Source organism: Augochlora pura, chromosome 4 (genome assembly GCF_028453695.1).
Source record: "Augochlora pura isolate Apur16 chromosome 4, APUR_v2.2.1, whole genome shotgun sequence".
Lineage (NCBI taxonomy): Eukaryota > Metazoa > Arthropoda > Insecta > Hymenoptera > Halictidae > Augochlora > Augochlora pura.
The window spans coordinates 20,760,188-20,778,193 of NC_135775.1; the positions used below are offsets into that span (position 1 = coordinate 20,760,188).

The 18,006-nt window shown below is 41.1% G+C and overlaps 1 protein-coding gene across 1 annotated transcript in view; it reads right to left on the bottom strand.

The window, feature by feature from the left end:
- Positions 1-1,755: 1,755 nt before the first annotated feature.
- LOC144468630 (uncharacterized) overlaps positions 1,756-18,006 on the bottom strand; it is a 72,515-nt gene continuing 56,264 nt past the window's right edge. The window contains exons 2-4 of the mRNA XM_078178243.1: positions 16,898-17,070; positions 4,234-4,437; positions 1,756-3,508 (exon numbers count right to left, since the gene is read on the bottom strand). Coding sequence (XP_078034369.1) covers positions 2,771-3,508; positions 4,234-4,437; positions 16,898-17,070 — 1,115 coding nt within the window. The 3' untranslated portion in view covers positions 1,756-2,770. The remainder of the gene's footprint in view (positions 3,509-4,233; positions 4,438-16,897; positions 17,071-18,006) is intronic.

Sequence of the window (18,006 nt, forward strand, 5' to 3'; positions counted from 1 at the left end):
CGAGCTATTAGTTCCTACGTGCGGATGATCCCCGCGAGATTCGGTGTTAATCGAACAAAGGACCCTGATCAGCGGAGAGTCGTGGGCGGGTTCGAAAATAAATACGCTTTCACGAGCGGATCTATAGGCCGCGGACGTGGGTGAGCCGTCGGCGGAGATCACTCATCGCGGAGACAAACCGCGGTCGAGCGATCCCGGCTCTATAAATCACGGCCAACTTACGCGCTCCGAAGGCGATAAATGCGTAATTAACCGCGCGTGTCGGGGACTATTTAAATCTTTATGGGTATAGAACCGTCGATCGGATGCCCTGTTTGATCCCCAGCCGCGCAAATATTTATTGCGCCGCGCGTTCGATGCCCTCGCGTTTATACGCTGCGAATGCGAACGGGTTGTATAGTTTCTTGCGGACGCATTATCGTTTATTGGTACGCGATGGGAACCGATGTATTAATTTACCTGTTTCGATTGTTTTAATAGTTTGCTGATCACGTTGATGTGCTCGTTCGATGGCGAGTGATTGAGTTAACGTGCCGGTTGTTATAGTTTTGATAATTCGAGTAACGCTATGAAATAATACGTTGCTCATTATTAATAAACTAATTGATGAAAGAAGGAAGTGTGTGGCTGACGAGACGATATCAAAATGGCGCTGGTCAAATTGATTTGAAAGCTTTTTTTATTAATTTGCCATAAAGCTGCGTGACCTAGGTAATTGTTTATATTAATAAGAATATTATATTTATATTAATAATACCACGAGAGTATTTTGGAAATAATTTTTGTACTATAGTAAATCTGTGAAACCATCATTGAATATATAATTAGAAATGTTATATCAACTTTTAATGTAGTATTATACCAATTGAACATGTAGAACTGAAACTTTTCCAGTTTGGTTAAATTATTACACTAAAGCGTTTTTAATTATCTAATAATTTCTTTTAAATTTCTAAATTTTATCGGGCTATGGTTTTTATGCATTTATGGCAAAATTGAGTTGTAATTTGAAACATCAGAAATGTTAGAAGAATTTTTAAACGTCGTTTAATGTTAATCTTTTAGAATTATTAAAGCAAGTGAGAACGTTTTATTTACCTCCTATTTCTTGTAATTAATTTAGGTAATCTTCCTTTTCCATAAAAATCCGCAGTTTCCTCGCTGGAAATCAAAAATACCAACAACGTGCTTACATATTTACAGCAACTTCAAGTCTATTATTAATAATACAGAAAATGTATATATCACTTACCTGCACAATAAAAACTGTAATAAAACTCGTGAAATCTTATCCAATCTGGTAAAAGGTAAAACTGAAAATTTAAAAATATACTCAACAAACTGTAATATAGTACAATAGATCCTCGATTATTCGAACCATCCAAATAATGTAAAAAAATAATATCAACTATAAAAATTAATAAAAATGCCTACTAGCCTTGCAAATACGTCTCTGTTATCTTAAAACAATGAATTCTTCCAAATAAATTCGAATAATCGATGTTCCATTGTTGCCACGATAAAAATGTTCTTAGAACAGTAATAAATGTCATATAATAAGTATTTGATAAACAGACCAAGAACAAATACTTCCAAGTAAGAAAACAACGTTATACTCTACTTTTCTAGTGAACCTTTTCTAACCCGTTCTAAAGGAACCGGACAAGGATCGGTGGGCGGGGCATCGTAGTACGTGAAAACACCGGGGATAGTCTTGAGAATAAATTAATATATTTGAAATGAATATACGGTAGATACTGTCTCGCATCCCAGATTTTATGGCATCTCGTAACGTCCCCTCTCCCTCTGTGTCTCTCACAATGTCGGCCGTCAGTCTCGTTCGTAGCGAATGAACGGATAACGAAGAAGATCCTCTGGTTTCCAGGATTCTCGTTATACCGTTTCGCGTCCCGGCCGCTGCCAGATCAACCTGTTCGCTCTTTCTATATACACTGGTTCGGTGCCAGGCGAAATCTGCTATTGCTTTCATTAAATAATATCCGCGTCTCGACGAACTCTGGGTTGGATTGGGGGTGGGGGGATAAATCGGCTACGGTACAATTAAATAAAACGTGTTCATCGTTCATACTCCGAGCTATTTACATTAAATACACGTACACGCGGTCTGTCGCACTCGAACGTTCGCACGCATCCAGTCGTTCCATGGTGTCGGAACGGAATAATAAAAAAAGAAGAAAAGAGAGAAACAGAAAGGAAAAAGAAAAAAGAGCCGTCCGTTGTTTTTATTGCACATTCTCGTTTCTAGCGGGACAGAAGAATGGGATCTCGCGGGACAACGCAACGCACACACACATCATCGGTCACGCACTCGATGCAGATATGTCGAAACTGATATAAGCCCTCCCTTCGATCGGCCGGCGCGTCGCCCTCCGTCCTCCGTCTCGCGCGATCGTTCATCAGTCGTACGGATGACCCCGAAGGAATCAGATCCCGACCCTCGGCCAGCAGCCTCGCGGAGCCTAGTCGGCCAAGAGCCGCCCGCAATTAGTACCTAAAGTCTTCCTCGAAATTACCTAAGACCTCTCTGATCCCTTCTGCCAACTACTACGATGCTACTCTAAAAACTGTCGTCACCTTAGCCTCCTACTCCTCCTCCTCCTCCTCGACCTCAACGCGTCTCGTTGTTCTCGATAGTGTTCGTGACTGGCCCATCACTTCGTTGTCGATCGAACCGAACGTCGTCCCGGTTTAGAACCCGGGATCGTTCAAACTAGTCCGCTAAACGCCTCGATGTCGTTTTCTAGAGTCACTACGTCGTGGAGGGCGAAGTGGGCACCGAGATCGGGGACGTGGGGCTGCTCGACTCCCTGCCGTTCGACAGCGTCGGCGTCGAGGCCCTGTACTCGTGCAGGCCAGGCGTGCTGGTTCGATTGTTGCCCAGGAGGCTGTCGATCGAGAACGGGTTCAGCCTCTTCCTCTCCTCCCTGCCCTTCACCGACAGATCTATGCTACTGCTCTGCACGTCCTCCTCGCTGATCTGCTGCCTGGCCGATGTCCTCTCCGGGTTCCCGGCATTGTTCGCCGCCTGGCGAACGCCGCCCGCGTTGTTCATGCTCACCAGCTCCCGTCTTCTCTCCAGCAGGCTCAGGCCCCAATGGTGGATGCCCTGCTGGTGGTTCAGGTGGTCCAGGCTCAGGCTGGAGTTCGTGTTCTGCACGGTGATCTGGTTCACGGTTCTCCGCGGGTTCGTCTGGTCGCCGCCCGCGTTGCCGCCGGTTAGTCGAGGATGACACTCGCCGTCTACCGAACCGTCCGCCGCGGAGTCCACCCTTTCGCTGCCGCTCTCGCTGCACGAGTCCAAGCCGCCGACCACGTCGATCTCCTCGTTCGCGTCGTTACCGGAACCTGACACGCTGCTGCTCTCGTTGTTGTTGGTCAGGTGGTTGAACGAATTGCTCAGCGTGCCGTTCAGCAAGTTGCCGGCCGGCGCTGCCGCGCTACGGGACTCCCATTCGGCTTTCAGCGTTGACAGGTCCACCGTGATGCCCTGGAATCGCAACACCGTGGTCTTCGATCTGGTCGTTTATAAGGGGGGGAGTCGGGGATCTGCGGATTGGCGGTTGGGTAAGGATTGGGAGGATTAAGGATTTGGGTAAGGGGTAGGATATTATGGAGTCGATGGAAGTTGTTGGTGATGGCTAAATTCTTGCAGTATATGAGTCAGAGACACGATAAAGGTTTCTTGTATGGTTTACTAAATGAGTCAGTTAGAGCTATAGTGGCGTAAGAGATATTTTCAGAAATGTAGACTTGTGTCTTAAAATGTAATCAAAAATCAAGAATATACAAATGTAGGTGGCAAAATGTTAGAAAAGTCGAGTGAAATAAATTTTAAAATTAATATAAATTAACTTGGCTCTCAATTGTCTCAATAATAAATTTAATATAATATAGTTTAATTATAAATAAATTCGGTCAGTGAATAATATGCGTGCTAATAGACAATAACATCCCTTCCTTCTCACAATTAGAAAAATATGGCTTACATTCTTATGATTCTAACTAACTCAAATACGAATACTATTAACACCTAATGAGAATAAAATTTGAGTCATCTGTCATCGAAATATAAAAATGAAAATAATTGAAATTATATTAGAAACAATACTGTTAAGGACAAAAAAGTGATAAGCTATTCAGCTGCGATAGAGATAGTAGAAATCGTGAACGAAATTTGATGGTTCCGTCGTTGTGCAAAGTTCTGAATCTTACCTTAGATGCCAGCTTCCTCTGCTGTCGTTCAAGAGCCTTCAACAATTTCTTCTGTCGCCTCTCCCGTTCCTTTCTTCTCAGTTCTTCCGGCGGAATCGGTTCGCCGCTGCAACTCTGCGGATGAGCGTTGTGCGCCGGCCTTCCCGGACCCTTCTTCGTGTGCTCCTTCTTCCTCCATTTTGCCCTTCTGTTCTGGAACCAGACCTGAAACCGACCAGGGAAGATATTTCCATCAGTTTTCATAATTACATAAATTATAGTCTTTTCTACGCGAAAGCTACGAATATTTCAAGAATAAATATCTCCGTTTACTAATAATCATTACTCAAGAATTATTACTCAATTATTACTCAATTACTTAATTATTGCTCAAGAATGATTTAAATATAGCATTTAGATATAATATTTCAAAATATTTTCACGAACATTTTCGTTTGCTGTCAGAAATCCTAGGATTATTAATTATTAAAAGAATTACTGAAGGATTATTAACATAACCTAATTATTAAGTCAAAGATGTAGTTTCTACGGTATTTCAAAGACTACTGCACAAACTATAACTTTTATAATACAGTTAATAATAATTTCTATACAATAAAGTCTGACGATTATAATATAATTTTTGTTTAAGTAGAAATATAAAAATGAAATGTTTCGTGGCTCGATTTTCGGCCTTTGTCCCGCGGATCGAACGCCGCCGGTCGCGTCGAATAATTAAAAGTGTGTTGGCGAGGGGTCGGCGGCGTTTAAATATCGGAACTACACGAAGGAAACTAGCCACCCCACGCGCAAGGACCAACGACCCCCCGGTGTGTCTTGATTCATGAACAGTTTCAACACTTCGCCCCGCGGGCTCGCGTGAACGCTCGTGGCGTGAAGCACGATTTAGAGCCGGCGCGGCGTGAATTTCCGCGCGCGGGGTTCGGAGCGCGGCAGCCGCACGCGCGCGCGCCCGCGAGAGAGAGCTGGAAAGAGCCGGTGGAAAGCGGTAAAAGGGGTTGAAAAGATGGTTGAAAAGGATGAAGACATTAGTTGCGGCGGGAGGCCGGTGCGCGGCGCTGTTCACACGCGAGCGCCACAGATCAATAGACTCACACACACATATACACGTACGGGACACACGAACCCACCCCGTTGTAATACCTTCGTCACGTCACGTGCTCTTACGATTTTCTTCGTTCAAGCTTTTCTTGTTTACTTTTTGCTCGCGCCGGGCGGCGAAACGAGATCGAATCGGGGGAGAGAGAGATCAGATTGCCGGCCGTTCAGCTGGTCATTTTTCAGTGAAACTAGCCGAGTTTGATGGAACTTCCCACGAAGCTTTTTCTCGACGGCGGGAAGGGTGTAAATTACTTTATCAGGAAACGCGTTCCCTTGCACGGGAATGGAATTCCGCCGCGGTTCGTTTTTCGTTGGAAGCTTGATGATGATGATCGCCGCGGCTCACCTGCTCCAAGAGTGTTTGAATAATTTCTGAGTTGTTCTGAGAGAATTATTTCAGCTTTTGTCTTAACCTTTTGCACTATTGTTCCTTTCATGCTGTGACGATTAGCAGTTATTCGTACTTAATAATTTTCCTAATAGGACCAGACAATTTTTGTTCACTGTATTTTCTTTATTTACCTTCGTTTCTGTGCTTTGTTAACAGAAGAATTTATTTTTACTTCGATGTAGAAGAAATTAATAATATATTTAGTAGAGCTTGCATAAAATCTTTACCACGAGTCTGACTCGTTATTGTTATGCAAGGGGTTAAAAGGACTGACTTGCGAATTACGAATCGTTGTTAATTAACAACGCTATTTCTATTTCGTGAAAACGGTATAACTAAACCAGGCTTTAATTCATAATAAATTTATAATGCGTCACTTTAAATACGCGCTTTTTATCTTGGTGCAAAATATATCATAATAATGACTCATATAAATATTTTAAAATAATTTGAGCCCTCGTCAAAATCACACCCTTATATAGCTATTCCATTCAGCCGTTCCGATTACTATTATCAACAACGAAATTACCAAATCAAATGACTGATTCTCTGATTTTATCTTTCACAATTATCGAAACAATGAACACTCTTAATGAACTTTAAATTAAATTTTCTAATTGTCATAAAACGATATATATTCGTCTACATAGTTCTTTAGTATTAGTTCACATTCACGAAATAATTTTTCAATGCTGCTCCCTAATCGCCGAACCCGATACCTAAAAATTTTGGATAATTATACACCGCGCAAGGTCCCAATAACGCAATTAACCAGCGACGCGCCGTTAAAAATTTAATCAACAGCCCGAGGAACGATAGAACGACAATAACTGGTCAGGCAACGTTTGTTAAGCCGTTGACGAAGGGTCGCGAATTCGAAACGTCGATTAAGCGTATCTCCGTCAGAAATGATAAACAATATTAATTACCCGATGCGTATCCATAATTCAATTTTATTTGGACGGAGTGGCCGCGATAAAAACATTCTCGTCGAGCTAAATATATATTAATTCCTCCGGCGTGGAGATAAATTTAGATAGTTCGTAATCTCGGGATTTTTAATAACTCCCGATTAAACGGAAACGAAACGTGCCCGAGACAAACGCGACGAGGAGAGAAAAAAAAATGAAGAATTGAACTCGTCGCCGGTACTCGCGAAGAGCGTTTCACAATATGGCTGATATATGCGAGCGGGCAGCAGCTGTCCCATTTTTAACTATCCAGGAAGGACGTCAAACTTGTAATTATTAACAGCTGCGGAGTCGTTAATTCGTCGCGTTGGCGATTACGCCTCCATTTTTTAGCAACATTCGTTAAAAATTCTCGCTAAACGCTGAGGGCTTATAAGCTGCGTCGTTAATTGCAAGTTTTGACTTAACCTGCAGGTAGCTGGCTTTGTTTGACCTGTCATTTTATCGTCTGGAAACGAACATTAATGTTTTACAAAAAATATAAGGCATGATTACTTTATAAATATTAAAATGAATATTTTCTTCTTATTTCTTCGAATAATTCTTTATTTGAGTAAGTTACTCGTATAGAGATTGTAAAATTATTCGAATAATAATGTGAACAGTTTTTTATTGTATCCGTCTTTATAAGAATAATTTTAAATGATTTTATAAGAATACATCAATCTACCAAAAAGTAACAAACCCTCCGTTAAAATATTTAAAAAATGGAATATGGAACGAAAGTCGATAAATGATGGAAAAAGGACTCTATTTTCTATCAGTTTTAATCAAATCCTATACGAATAAATTCTTATTGGAAAACAGTCTTATTCAAGTGAATATATTAAAGATTCAGGAAATATAAAATATTCACTTAATATTAATCGTAAACTCAGTACTATAAAATACACGTATACAGAAGTCATATTTATTTTTCTGTAAATAAATCTAGAAGAACAAAATCGTTATTATACTTTCAATCTTAATGCAAATTTCTATTTTCATAAACTGTTTAATATGAAAAATGACTCGAAAATAAATCAGCTTAAGATAAATTAAAAATTACTTTTATCCACCAGGAAACGTTTCAAAATAACAGCGCCGATTTCGCCGAACGATCCGCGATCTATAAATCACACCAGAAGCACCGCTTCCCATCCACCTCTCGGATCCATCTCGATCCTAATTAAATCCACCGACGGATCAATCTTCGAAGCGAATATCCCCGAACGGACAACCGCGCAAACTCTTCGCCAAGAACCGCCGCCACCGCGCCGCGGTAATCACCTCGCCATTAACCCGATTAGTATTCGGTCACTTAGGGTATTACTCGGTTCTAATTCGCATGCAGCGATTACCGACGCGCGCGTCTTGCGCCCATAAACCCGCAAAGGACCGACAATAGATCGTAAAACCGGTGTACACGAGGGAGCAACCTGGACCGAAGCGTGTCATCCGGTACCGCTAACAATAAGCAATTACCGTGATCCGTTTCCAGGCGCACCGGGCGCTTTGGGCACGATCGCCTTCTTCTTCGACGTGGATTCCACGAGCTCGGGGAGATCCCTTGTCATTCCGTCGGACGCTGTTATTACCCGGGGCAATTTTTCGAGAGAAATTTACCGCTGACGAACGCGTCGTCGTTCGACAGGCGAAACGATATATGTATATACCGAGATCGCATGCTGCTGCGGTCGCAGAATTCACGGCGATGCATTTTTCATTCGTCTCGAAAACAGGCGCGTTTCACTTTCGCAGTCGCTTTTTCGTCGAACAAAGCGAGGCGATGATTTTCTGTGTTAAAGATGACGTCGTTAAGAGGAAGGTAAAAATAGGGAGAATATAGTAAGAATATATTCTTATACTGTATTAAGTATATTCTTATATTGTACAGCTTGAAATATTCCAATAAAATTGTGATTTTTCCAATACCATGTTGGATGATTTTTAAGAATATATTATATATCATTTCTCATAGATTTTGACACATCGAGTTTTAATTGCAGAATTAATCCACCATTTAAGAATTTTGTAAAAATATCGACATCAGTGACAAATCTACCTAGCTCAGGATTTTTTCGTCGAAGTGACGTAATGAGCCTCTGGTTCGAATATTATATGTGTATATATCGCGATCCTAAATAAGCGATGCAAATTAATAATGACAATAAAACAGCAAAGACAAAAGTTAAATAAAGTGTATTTACTGGACAATAAAATTACATAAACCGTCCTCTTGCATCCGCAAGCGAAATAAACCCGCGCCTGATGGAAACCATCATCAATTACAAAATAGTCCTCGCGATCCTTGTTTGTTCGTGATTTTATCATGACGCGGAGCGAGTTTCATAGTGTCTCACATAGCGATAATTAACAGATCTAGTAAGCGATCTTAAAAAAAATAGTAAAATAGTTATTTAATCGGTAATGATTGACAATCACCGCGCGCGGATTATTTCGTTTGCGGATGCAAATGGGTTGATACTTGAGCGACGTCGGGGACGGGGCCGAAAAAATTTCCGATCGTTATTGAAATTGTTCCCCCGCCGATGCAATCGGCGTCAATCATCCGGCAGCGCCAATAAAGCGGATCAAAGAGGACCAGTTCCGAGGCGACGTCGTAAAAGAACGTGAGAGAATAAAGAGGGGCTTCATGTCGTTCGCCATGCGATTGATTTTTAAGCAGTAACCCGCCCTTGCTCCCTCTTTATCCCGCTTCTCTTCCTCTCTCACTCTCTCTTCTCTCTCTTTCTCTTTTTCTCTTTTTCTCACTCTTTCTCTCTATTCACTATCTTTCTCTTTTTTCTCTCTTTCTCTCTATCCCTCTCTTTCTCTCTGTCTTTGTCTTTTACTCAATATTTCTCTCTTTTCCTCTCTGTCTTTCTCTTATTTTTACTTGTTTCTCTCTGTCTTACTCTTTCTCTCTGTCTTTCTCTTTTTCTCACTCTTTCTCTCTATCTCTCTCTTTTTCTCTCTCTGTTTCTTCCTTAATTTCCACAATTCGCGTCCCGCCACCTCTCTCGTCCCCGCACCGCTTCCACTCGCGAGAGACAGGTTGTTCTTCGGCTGCTTTGAGTAAATATGTTAATATGCAACGATCGACAATTAACGAACGGGAACCATGGCGGTTCATTTGAATATAAACGCAGGACGACGACGGGCATGGTGGACGAGAAGATGGCGATACGAGGACGCATTCGGAGCTTCGATGGTTCCGCGCATTGGTCGATCAATTTTACTGCTTTTCAGGAACTCGCATTCAAGGATGATGTCCTGCAACGTCATTACGTACGAAGAGACGCATTAGTTTCTATCTCGGACTCTATTTCGCGGTTATTCCCTGCCGTTCGATGTTTATGATGGTTCTAGATGAATTTTTTAGCTCGCGAATGCACCTAAGTCGGAGAACTGGTCTCGAAGGAGAGCGCATGTGCAGCAGTTATTTGAATCATTTATTTTGCAATTTTTAGCTCGATTTTATTCAATGATAAAACTACTTGATTTTAGAATTCTTTGCTTTTCATTTTTCCTTTTATAATTCCTGATACTGTGGAAATGTTATTGCCAGTATTTTTATGTAGATTTTTCTTATTAAAGCATATATTATAACAAAAATCGTAGCAAGTGTAAATAAATCGAAGCTTGCCGTTATTCAGAGCTCCATAGTTCTAGTGATAAGGTATTGTCTTCTGATTAACTCTAAAGATATATAACATTGTATATTAATCCTAAAGTTTTCAGGGATGAATTTTTATAGTAACAATCCATATATTTATAGGAACTATAAATTGTTTTCTTTCTATTTTATTCATCATCCATCTCATTTCATTCTATAACGTTTTGTTAGTACTTCTTTGGTTAAGAATTTACGCAACGTAATTAAACGCGTCGCGCACCTACTAATAATATTAAACATAAATTATGATGGAAAAAGTTTGTCCTTTCAACTCGGCGCACAGCACGGGAAACACAAGATTAAGTCGTTCGCAGCCGCAGCTGTTAGGCTACCATACCGAAAGCTCCAAATAAAAGGCGAGCCACAGAAATAAGATTGAATAATTTTCTATAAGTGGATCTTTACAGCCGCAATAATCGTAAATCAAAAAATTCGAAACCCGCCAGTCTGAACCGGCCGGCGTAGTACCAGCGTTAACGACTCAATAGTGATTAGGCCAGCAGCAATCCGTCCGAGTGTATCCTTTCCACGAGCCGACGCACGTGTAAACCGACATGGGCTCTCTAAGATTCTCAGGCTCCCCGTTGATCCCAGTTGCCCGTGCCGGATCGTGTCATCGGTTTATCTCGGCGTGACAATATTTTTTAAAGGCCGCGCGTCGCGGGGGTTATCTCGCGTGGGGATCAACTATCTAATCTGAGGGCTATTCCCGATCCCCCTCGGCCCTTCGAGAAGACGCGCACCGGCTGCATGACATCGTGTCACCACCAGCCAGGGTTATCTACGGATCGCCCCTGTCACCAAGGCCGCTCACTTTCCCGCCGCACAAAGGGAATCGGGCGTCTTCGCTGGCTACCGTTCGGGAAAACGGATCGCGGTGCTACAAGATCGATGGAACCTTGTTAGAACTTTGTTGGAACTTTGCTATGTCTTTGTTGAAATTTTGCAGAAATTAAAAATAAGATAACAGGGTGGATGAGATGATAAAATAAGCTGTGAAACGAGAAGCTCCCTGAGAACACGCGTGGCGATGCTTGTAAGCTCAGCTTGAAATATTAAGAAGAAATCGAGGCGAAGAATATAAAAACTGTACAGAATCGAACTTACAGTGCTGTGAAAAAATGTAATTTGTATGACAAAGCTCCTCTAATTTTCTTAATTTTATTACCAGAAAATAGACGAGTACAATTAATATAGATCGGTACACGTGAATTTCGAGTTTGATACAATTCCTGATTAAACAATCGCGTGTTAACACACAGCTGAAAAATGTTGCAGCATACTTTGTGCCATCTTCGAAGGAACGGAACAACGATATTGTAATAAACGAGCAATAAAAAGCCGCGCTCAGAGGATCCGTAGCGACAGTTCGAGGCCCGCGCGACGTATTCGCGCGGTGATTTCAACGCCCGGTTTCGCGTGTCACCTCTCACGTTGGCCGCGCGACCGTCGCGCCGAGCGCAAACGTCGCCATAACCTATCCGCGCGCATTTCCGCGATTATGCGACGGAATAATTAATCAGGCAGCGCGGGTACGAAATATCTTTCCGCGAAAAATCACAACACCGCCTGCGTGGATCAATGAATATGCGATGAAACGAAAGTCGTTGTTGCATAGGTATCGGTTAATTATTCTTTCAACGGCGTTCATTTCACGGTGCAATTTTTACGGAGCCGGTTCTATTTAATTTATATCGGGGGGCCCCGTTAATGAGTCGTTGATTAAACCGAGCAGTTTTCGAAGTGAGAATTTTCGTTAATGAACGCCGCCTCGGTTTGCCACATATTTTTCAGGTGGGAGGAGTTCGCTCTACAATATAATGAATTGCCTTGATATTTTAGCGAGACCGTTTCGCGGTGTTTAACGAGCAGTGTTGAACAAGGCAGTCAAGGTGGAGAAACTCCCGACAGCTTTTTTGGGTCGTAGCCTGATTAGAAGGTTCCTGGAGCTTGCTTCTATTTATCGTGGTGACTTATCGAGTTCGTTAATTGTAGCAAAGAGTTGCGGTTTCCAGACGGCGAGCGCGCGGAGAGGATGGCCGCGCCACGGAGATCGTATCGGTGACGGTGCGAGCAATATGCGCCGGCACATCGCACCTGAAGCGTGTCTAAGCACATAAATATAAATATCTTATCGTCGGTAGAGAGAGAATACGAGGGTGGCCTCGTGTTCGATCGGCCGTGAAATTGAGGGTCCGACCATTCGTAGGCCCCATTGAAGGACACCGTCATGTCATGTTCCACTGTCTGGTGTTCGGTTACGAAAGACCGAAAAAGGGTGTCGCGCCGGTCTTTTCACATTTTTATGGATCGGATACGTTCACGTATACAGCGGTATCGTTCACGAAACCACTAGCGGGAGCCACGTTTCATTCAGTGTTCTAGCATTTCACCGGGAGCACTTTTGTCACCGAAATTCGGAGCAATTTCGACCGGGAATATTTTATTTGATGAGTCTTTTATTTGTAGTTCGATGTTCGTTTACTACTGAAATGATTTTATATATTTGTCAGATTAGTGAAATGATAGCGAGATTAAAATGATGAGTTCTTTTCAAGTTATTAATGGAGGACGAATTTTTCATTTGGCTGCTGACGTGTCATAAATAGTAAAATATTTAGGTTATGTATTATATATTATATTAAGTTATATAGTAGTATGTATTATATGTAATATACTATATTTATTGTAATATAATCTCATAATGTTACCTATAGCAAAAAATATAAGTGGGTAGTTCAAAGTTATTCTATATCGTTAAAAGAATGAATGAAATTTGATTGACTCCGTTGCAATTAATTACATTTGCTTAAAAATGCAATCCAGTAAATTACTACTTAAACTAACACTTAAGCAATATTTCTAGCAACTAAATTGCAAACTTTCTGCATTCATAGCAAATTGAATATATTAAATATAAAATTTCAAAAGCCTAAAAAGTATTTATGGATATTGTTGCACTACATACAGCTTCTTGCAACTATTAAAAGAGCAGAAATTGAATTTACGTGTCTACCAATTAACTTAGACAATTTTCATTTTACAAGACGCGGTAATAATAAATCGCGAATCTTTCGGCTACGAAGTATTAAAATTCAAGCTCTAATAGGATCTCACAGTAATCTCCCATTTCCTCGGAGTCTTTCTAAACTTTTATGTAAAAAGAAGAACACGTGCTAACAATGTACCATTTACTTAATTATCCAATTTTCAGATTACCGTTCGCTGCGCCTTTTCAGGAAGTATCTAAATTCGCAACTAGACTGTGCAGCTTTATTTATTACGAACGTATACACGGACGATTTTAATCCTGCTATTCTTCTAAACCCGTTTATACGAACAATTTCTAAATGCAAAAACGTGAAATATCTTTGAACGAAGTTTACGTGGTCTACATCTTGAACGGAGGCAACGGGGCTTGCTTCCTGTATCGGCGATTATCAAGCGTAATGAATTCGCTCGCATTTCAAATCTCTTTTCACGGGCACGCCGTATCGACTTTCAGCAAAAAGCATTTCGGACGTTTATCCGTCGGCACAATTTCAATTTCGTATCCTGTTCGCGGAGACGCGGACCGGCCCGGACGCGCGCAACAACGAAAAACAACGACGAATCGGCGCATGAATTTCAGAAACCGCCGCCTGTCAATTAGGGGCAAAACATCAGCTTTATTAGTTGAGAAATGGCGGCCGGTCATGGAACGTTTGCGGCCGGGGAGAGTTACGTGGAGATCGGCCGGTACTTTCACGGAAAACGATTCGCGTGGCTCGCCGATTTATCGGCGGATCGAGCTTCCGGACCGAATAAATTAAGAATAATATCACTTACTTTGATTTCGTCCCCTTCCACCCCGGTTGAAATACGCGCGGTGTTCTCCCCCCGACGGCCACGTAGAAAAAGCTGCCGCGATAACATTCAAACGTTTTCCCGCGAAATCGACTTCCTGCGGCTGACAAGTTGCCGCGCCGCATGGAATGAGCACCGGTGCTCGCACGTGGATCGATAGCGCGGCCGTGCGATCGCGCGTCGGAATCTCGCCGATACCGGCCGAACCGAAAAAACACAGCCGTGAAATTTATTCCGATTTTCGTAATTCAAGGCGCGCGTGAGTATCGGCCTTTAATTAATAGTTCGCTCGCCTGTCGCCGCTCAGATTACAAAGTGGAGAGGCTCAGACAGTTCGCGATTCACAAGAATTTAAATTGATAGGAGAGATCGCGAGGATTTCTAGATTTCTCGTGAACTGTTCGCCTTGAGGTGTGTATGGTCTGCGATAAATATATGCGGATTTTTTAATATGATATTTTTTTAATAAATTTAATACTTAGTCAACCGAGTGGAGAGATTTCTCCGTTTCATGTAAGTTAGTTTTCCGCTAATCAATATTATAATTTCCACGTAATGTATGTTATATAGGTTTGATTCGAAATATTTATTTAATAGTTAAAATGCTGCAATTTTATGAAACTTTGTAGGTTCTTGACACGATCGTCTAGGGGTGATTATATAATATTTTTCTAGAGAGACTAGTTTACAGGATAATAACTGAAATGCTTGTGTTAATTTTACTATCACTTGGAATAGTAAAAGTTGAGTAAGACACTATAATTTATAACTATTTCATACAAGCCTGTAGAGAAAATTTAAGAAGTGTATTTCGTAGATTTTAATAATTTTTATACATGATAAAGATGTCATCGAAATATATTGACATTATTACAAGTTAGAATTAATGATCGAGAAAATCACATTTTTATTCTAATTTCATATCCCTTTGATTAATACCTATTTTAAAGTCTTCCTTTGACAATAATTTACATCTTGACACATCCAAGATTTACCAAGAAAATTCGTTAACTTGATGATCTACTACATTTCAATATCACAAAATTTTTAGTACAATATTTGCAATATTTAAATGGCGTTTAATACTCTGAAATGACTACTTCAACTACATACTTCAAAAATTGCATTCTCATCATCTATTCGAGAAAGAGTATCACCGTCCCTAGAAAATCCTCTTCATTATTCAAATAATACGGTCGACGAGTCGGAGCAGTCCGAGATAGATCGTCTTCGGTTTACTACCCTCGAACCGGTACGGCTCGTTCTCTCTCTTTCCCTCCCTTTATTCGTCTCTCGGAAAGGTAACCGCATTCAGAACCCGAGCAGATGGACTAACTACCCCCGGGAGACTGGCTCAGAGAAGGCCGAGCCACCCCCGACGTCTGTCGGGCATCGCGACCCTCGAAAAATGACGGCCAAGTCGCTATATAAATTCTCGCCTATCGGCGCGGCCGATCTCGGATCACAGATAAAAACCTACGCCGGACCTTCGAATTGGGTCGCAATAAAAGCCGCGTTTTTTTCCCCCCTCCGCTTGCATCTATTGCCGGCGCGGAGATTGTGGAACGGGGACAGATAATTACATGTGTCGCCGCTTGTAGACTGGAAGTCATTAAGCGGGATATCTTCGGACGCTTTCCAGGCCTCTTCACTAATTTCATTATCGCCTTCGAATTTATTAATCTACTCGTTCTCTTGTTTCATCTGCTGAAACAGTTTCGAGCTGATAAACTATGGGTGCCATGAAATTAATTTTTCTCTGTACTTTGTGGATGACTAATTAGAAAAAAAAGGATTTTTGAAATAGTAGGTACAGTATTAATATTTTTATCTCGCTGTTTGACACAGTTTTTGGCAAATAAACTTTTACCGAAGTTAATTATAAAATCAATTATAGTCAATTTATTATGTCGAATATAAATCTTTTTTTCTAGCCCTATAAGTGATCACTAGACTGTAGATCATTATGCAATATAAAAGACAATTGGAAGGAAAATTAGTTAGATAAAAATGTGTTCTCCCTTTTAATAATTGTGATAAGCTGGAAATAGTGTAACAATTTGTATAGTTCTTTTTTTAATTTTCTATTTGGTCTATTCAATTTGTAATGTAAATTTAATATAATAGTAAAGTATTCAAAACTGTTATGAGATTATTAATTCATAAAAAACATTAGCACATAAATTGACTATATTAAAATCCTCTATCCCATTTAAAAAAATTCTTAAGCATTGCAAAATAGAAATAAAAAAATTATTTTGTGCTATCTTATAACATAGCTTACTTTCTTGCCATAAATAGAATCATTCTCTCAGGAATAAAAAGAAAAGGAATCATTCTCTCGGAAATACTACAAAGTGTGAATTATTTCCAATTGCTTTACGGCTCGGAGATTGGCTATCCACGAATAATTTCTTGCCTCGACAAGAATCGCGCGCCCGAGAAGAATGCAATTTCGTTCTGCACAGCGCAACGCGTGCGCGCCGCGTTTTCCTTATCGTCGTGTTCCGGCGTCGCTGAAAAAATCCGTGGCATTCGAATTGACGACATCGCGCGATTACTGTCACTAATACGTTTTCCCCCGTTCGGTCGTAATGGCAGACGTATTATCCTCTGTAATTTCGCGGCCTCGGTGTTTCTTTTCTTTTCTTTTCTTTTTTTTTTCTGTTCAAGATCAAAGAAAAAGCGTGTACTCACGGCGACGCGGCTCTCTTTCAGGTCGAGCCTCGCAGCCAAAGCTTCCCGCAGAAAGACATCCGGATAATGACTCAAGCGAAACGACTCCTCCAATTGTTCCACTTGCCAATTACTGAAGTTGGTCCGGCTACGTCGTCTCTTGCCACCGCCTTCGTCCGATTCGCCGTCGCATCCTGAAATCAGAGACGATATTTACGTTTCTGTCGTCCGGCCAGAAATTTCAATCCACGTTCTTTCTCCTTTGCAATTATCAAATCGTTGCCCTCTTGCTCGCTTTATCTAGCTCCGCGATTTCATTCGTCATAACCTATCTGTGGCAGATCAATTACGATTTTATTCAATTATTTCTTATTATTATCTCAAGTCGTCGCAATTCAAAAATTGAAATTGTAAAAATACATAGAGCTTTGGAAGCTTACTTAAACTGAATTTATCATTATTATTATTTATTTAAAAATTTTGAAAATGACGACTAGTGCAGATATAAAAGGAACTAATATTATAAATTTCAAAATGGTGGTTGATAAATTTGGTAAAGGAAATGAAACTTACGACACTGTGATTCTAACCCTTTCAAAAGTTACAATTTTATAATTATGTGACAAGCTATGTACCCTTATTCTAGTATCCATAGTTCATTATTAATTCTGTTATAACTCCTTCTTCAATCGCATGAAAATTAACTCAAATATCTCTGGCGTTTCCTTTTCCTTCTGACGTCACGAAAGTTGCCAAATTTCCTCCTAAATCATTTCTTCGGCGGATCGATAGAAAATAGTCACGAATAAACGATGCATTCAGTGTATCGATCTCGCCGGCAGATAAAAGCGGACCTCGTGCACCGTAGAAGCGGCTCCCGCATAAAAGCGGCGGCGTATCGGAAGCTTATCGCCGCGAAATTGTCCGAGGCACGGTATCATTCAACCCCAATCGTCTCGTCGTAGATAAGGCAAGGAAACTGAATCCCGGCATATTGAATAAACATGGAATTTCAGTGATTTTATGAGGACCGTCGTTCCATCCCGCCGTGCCCTATCCGAGACAAGAATCTGCGGATCCGCGGATTGTTTTGGCAGAGTCGTTCGCCGTGCGAGCGCGCGCAGATACGT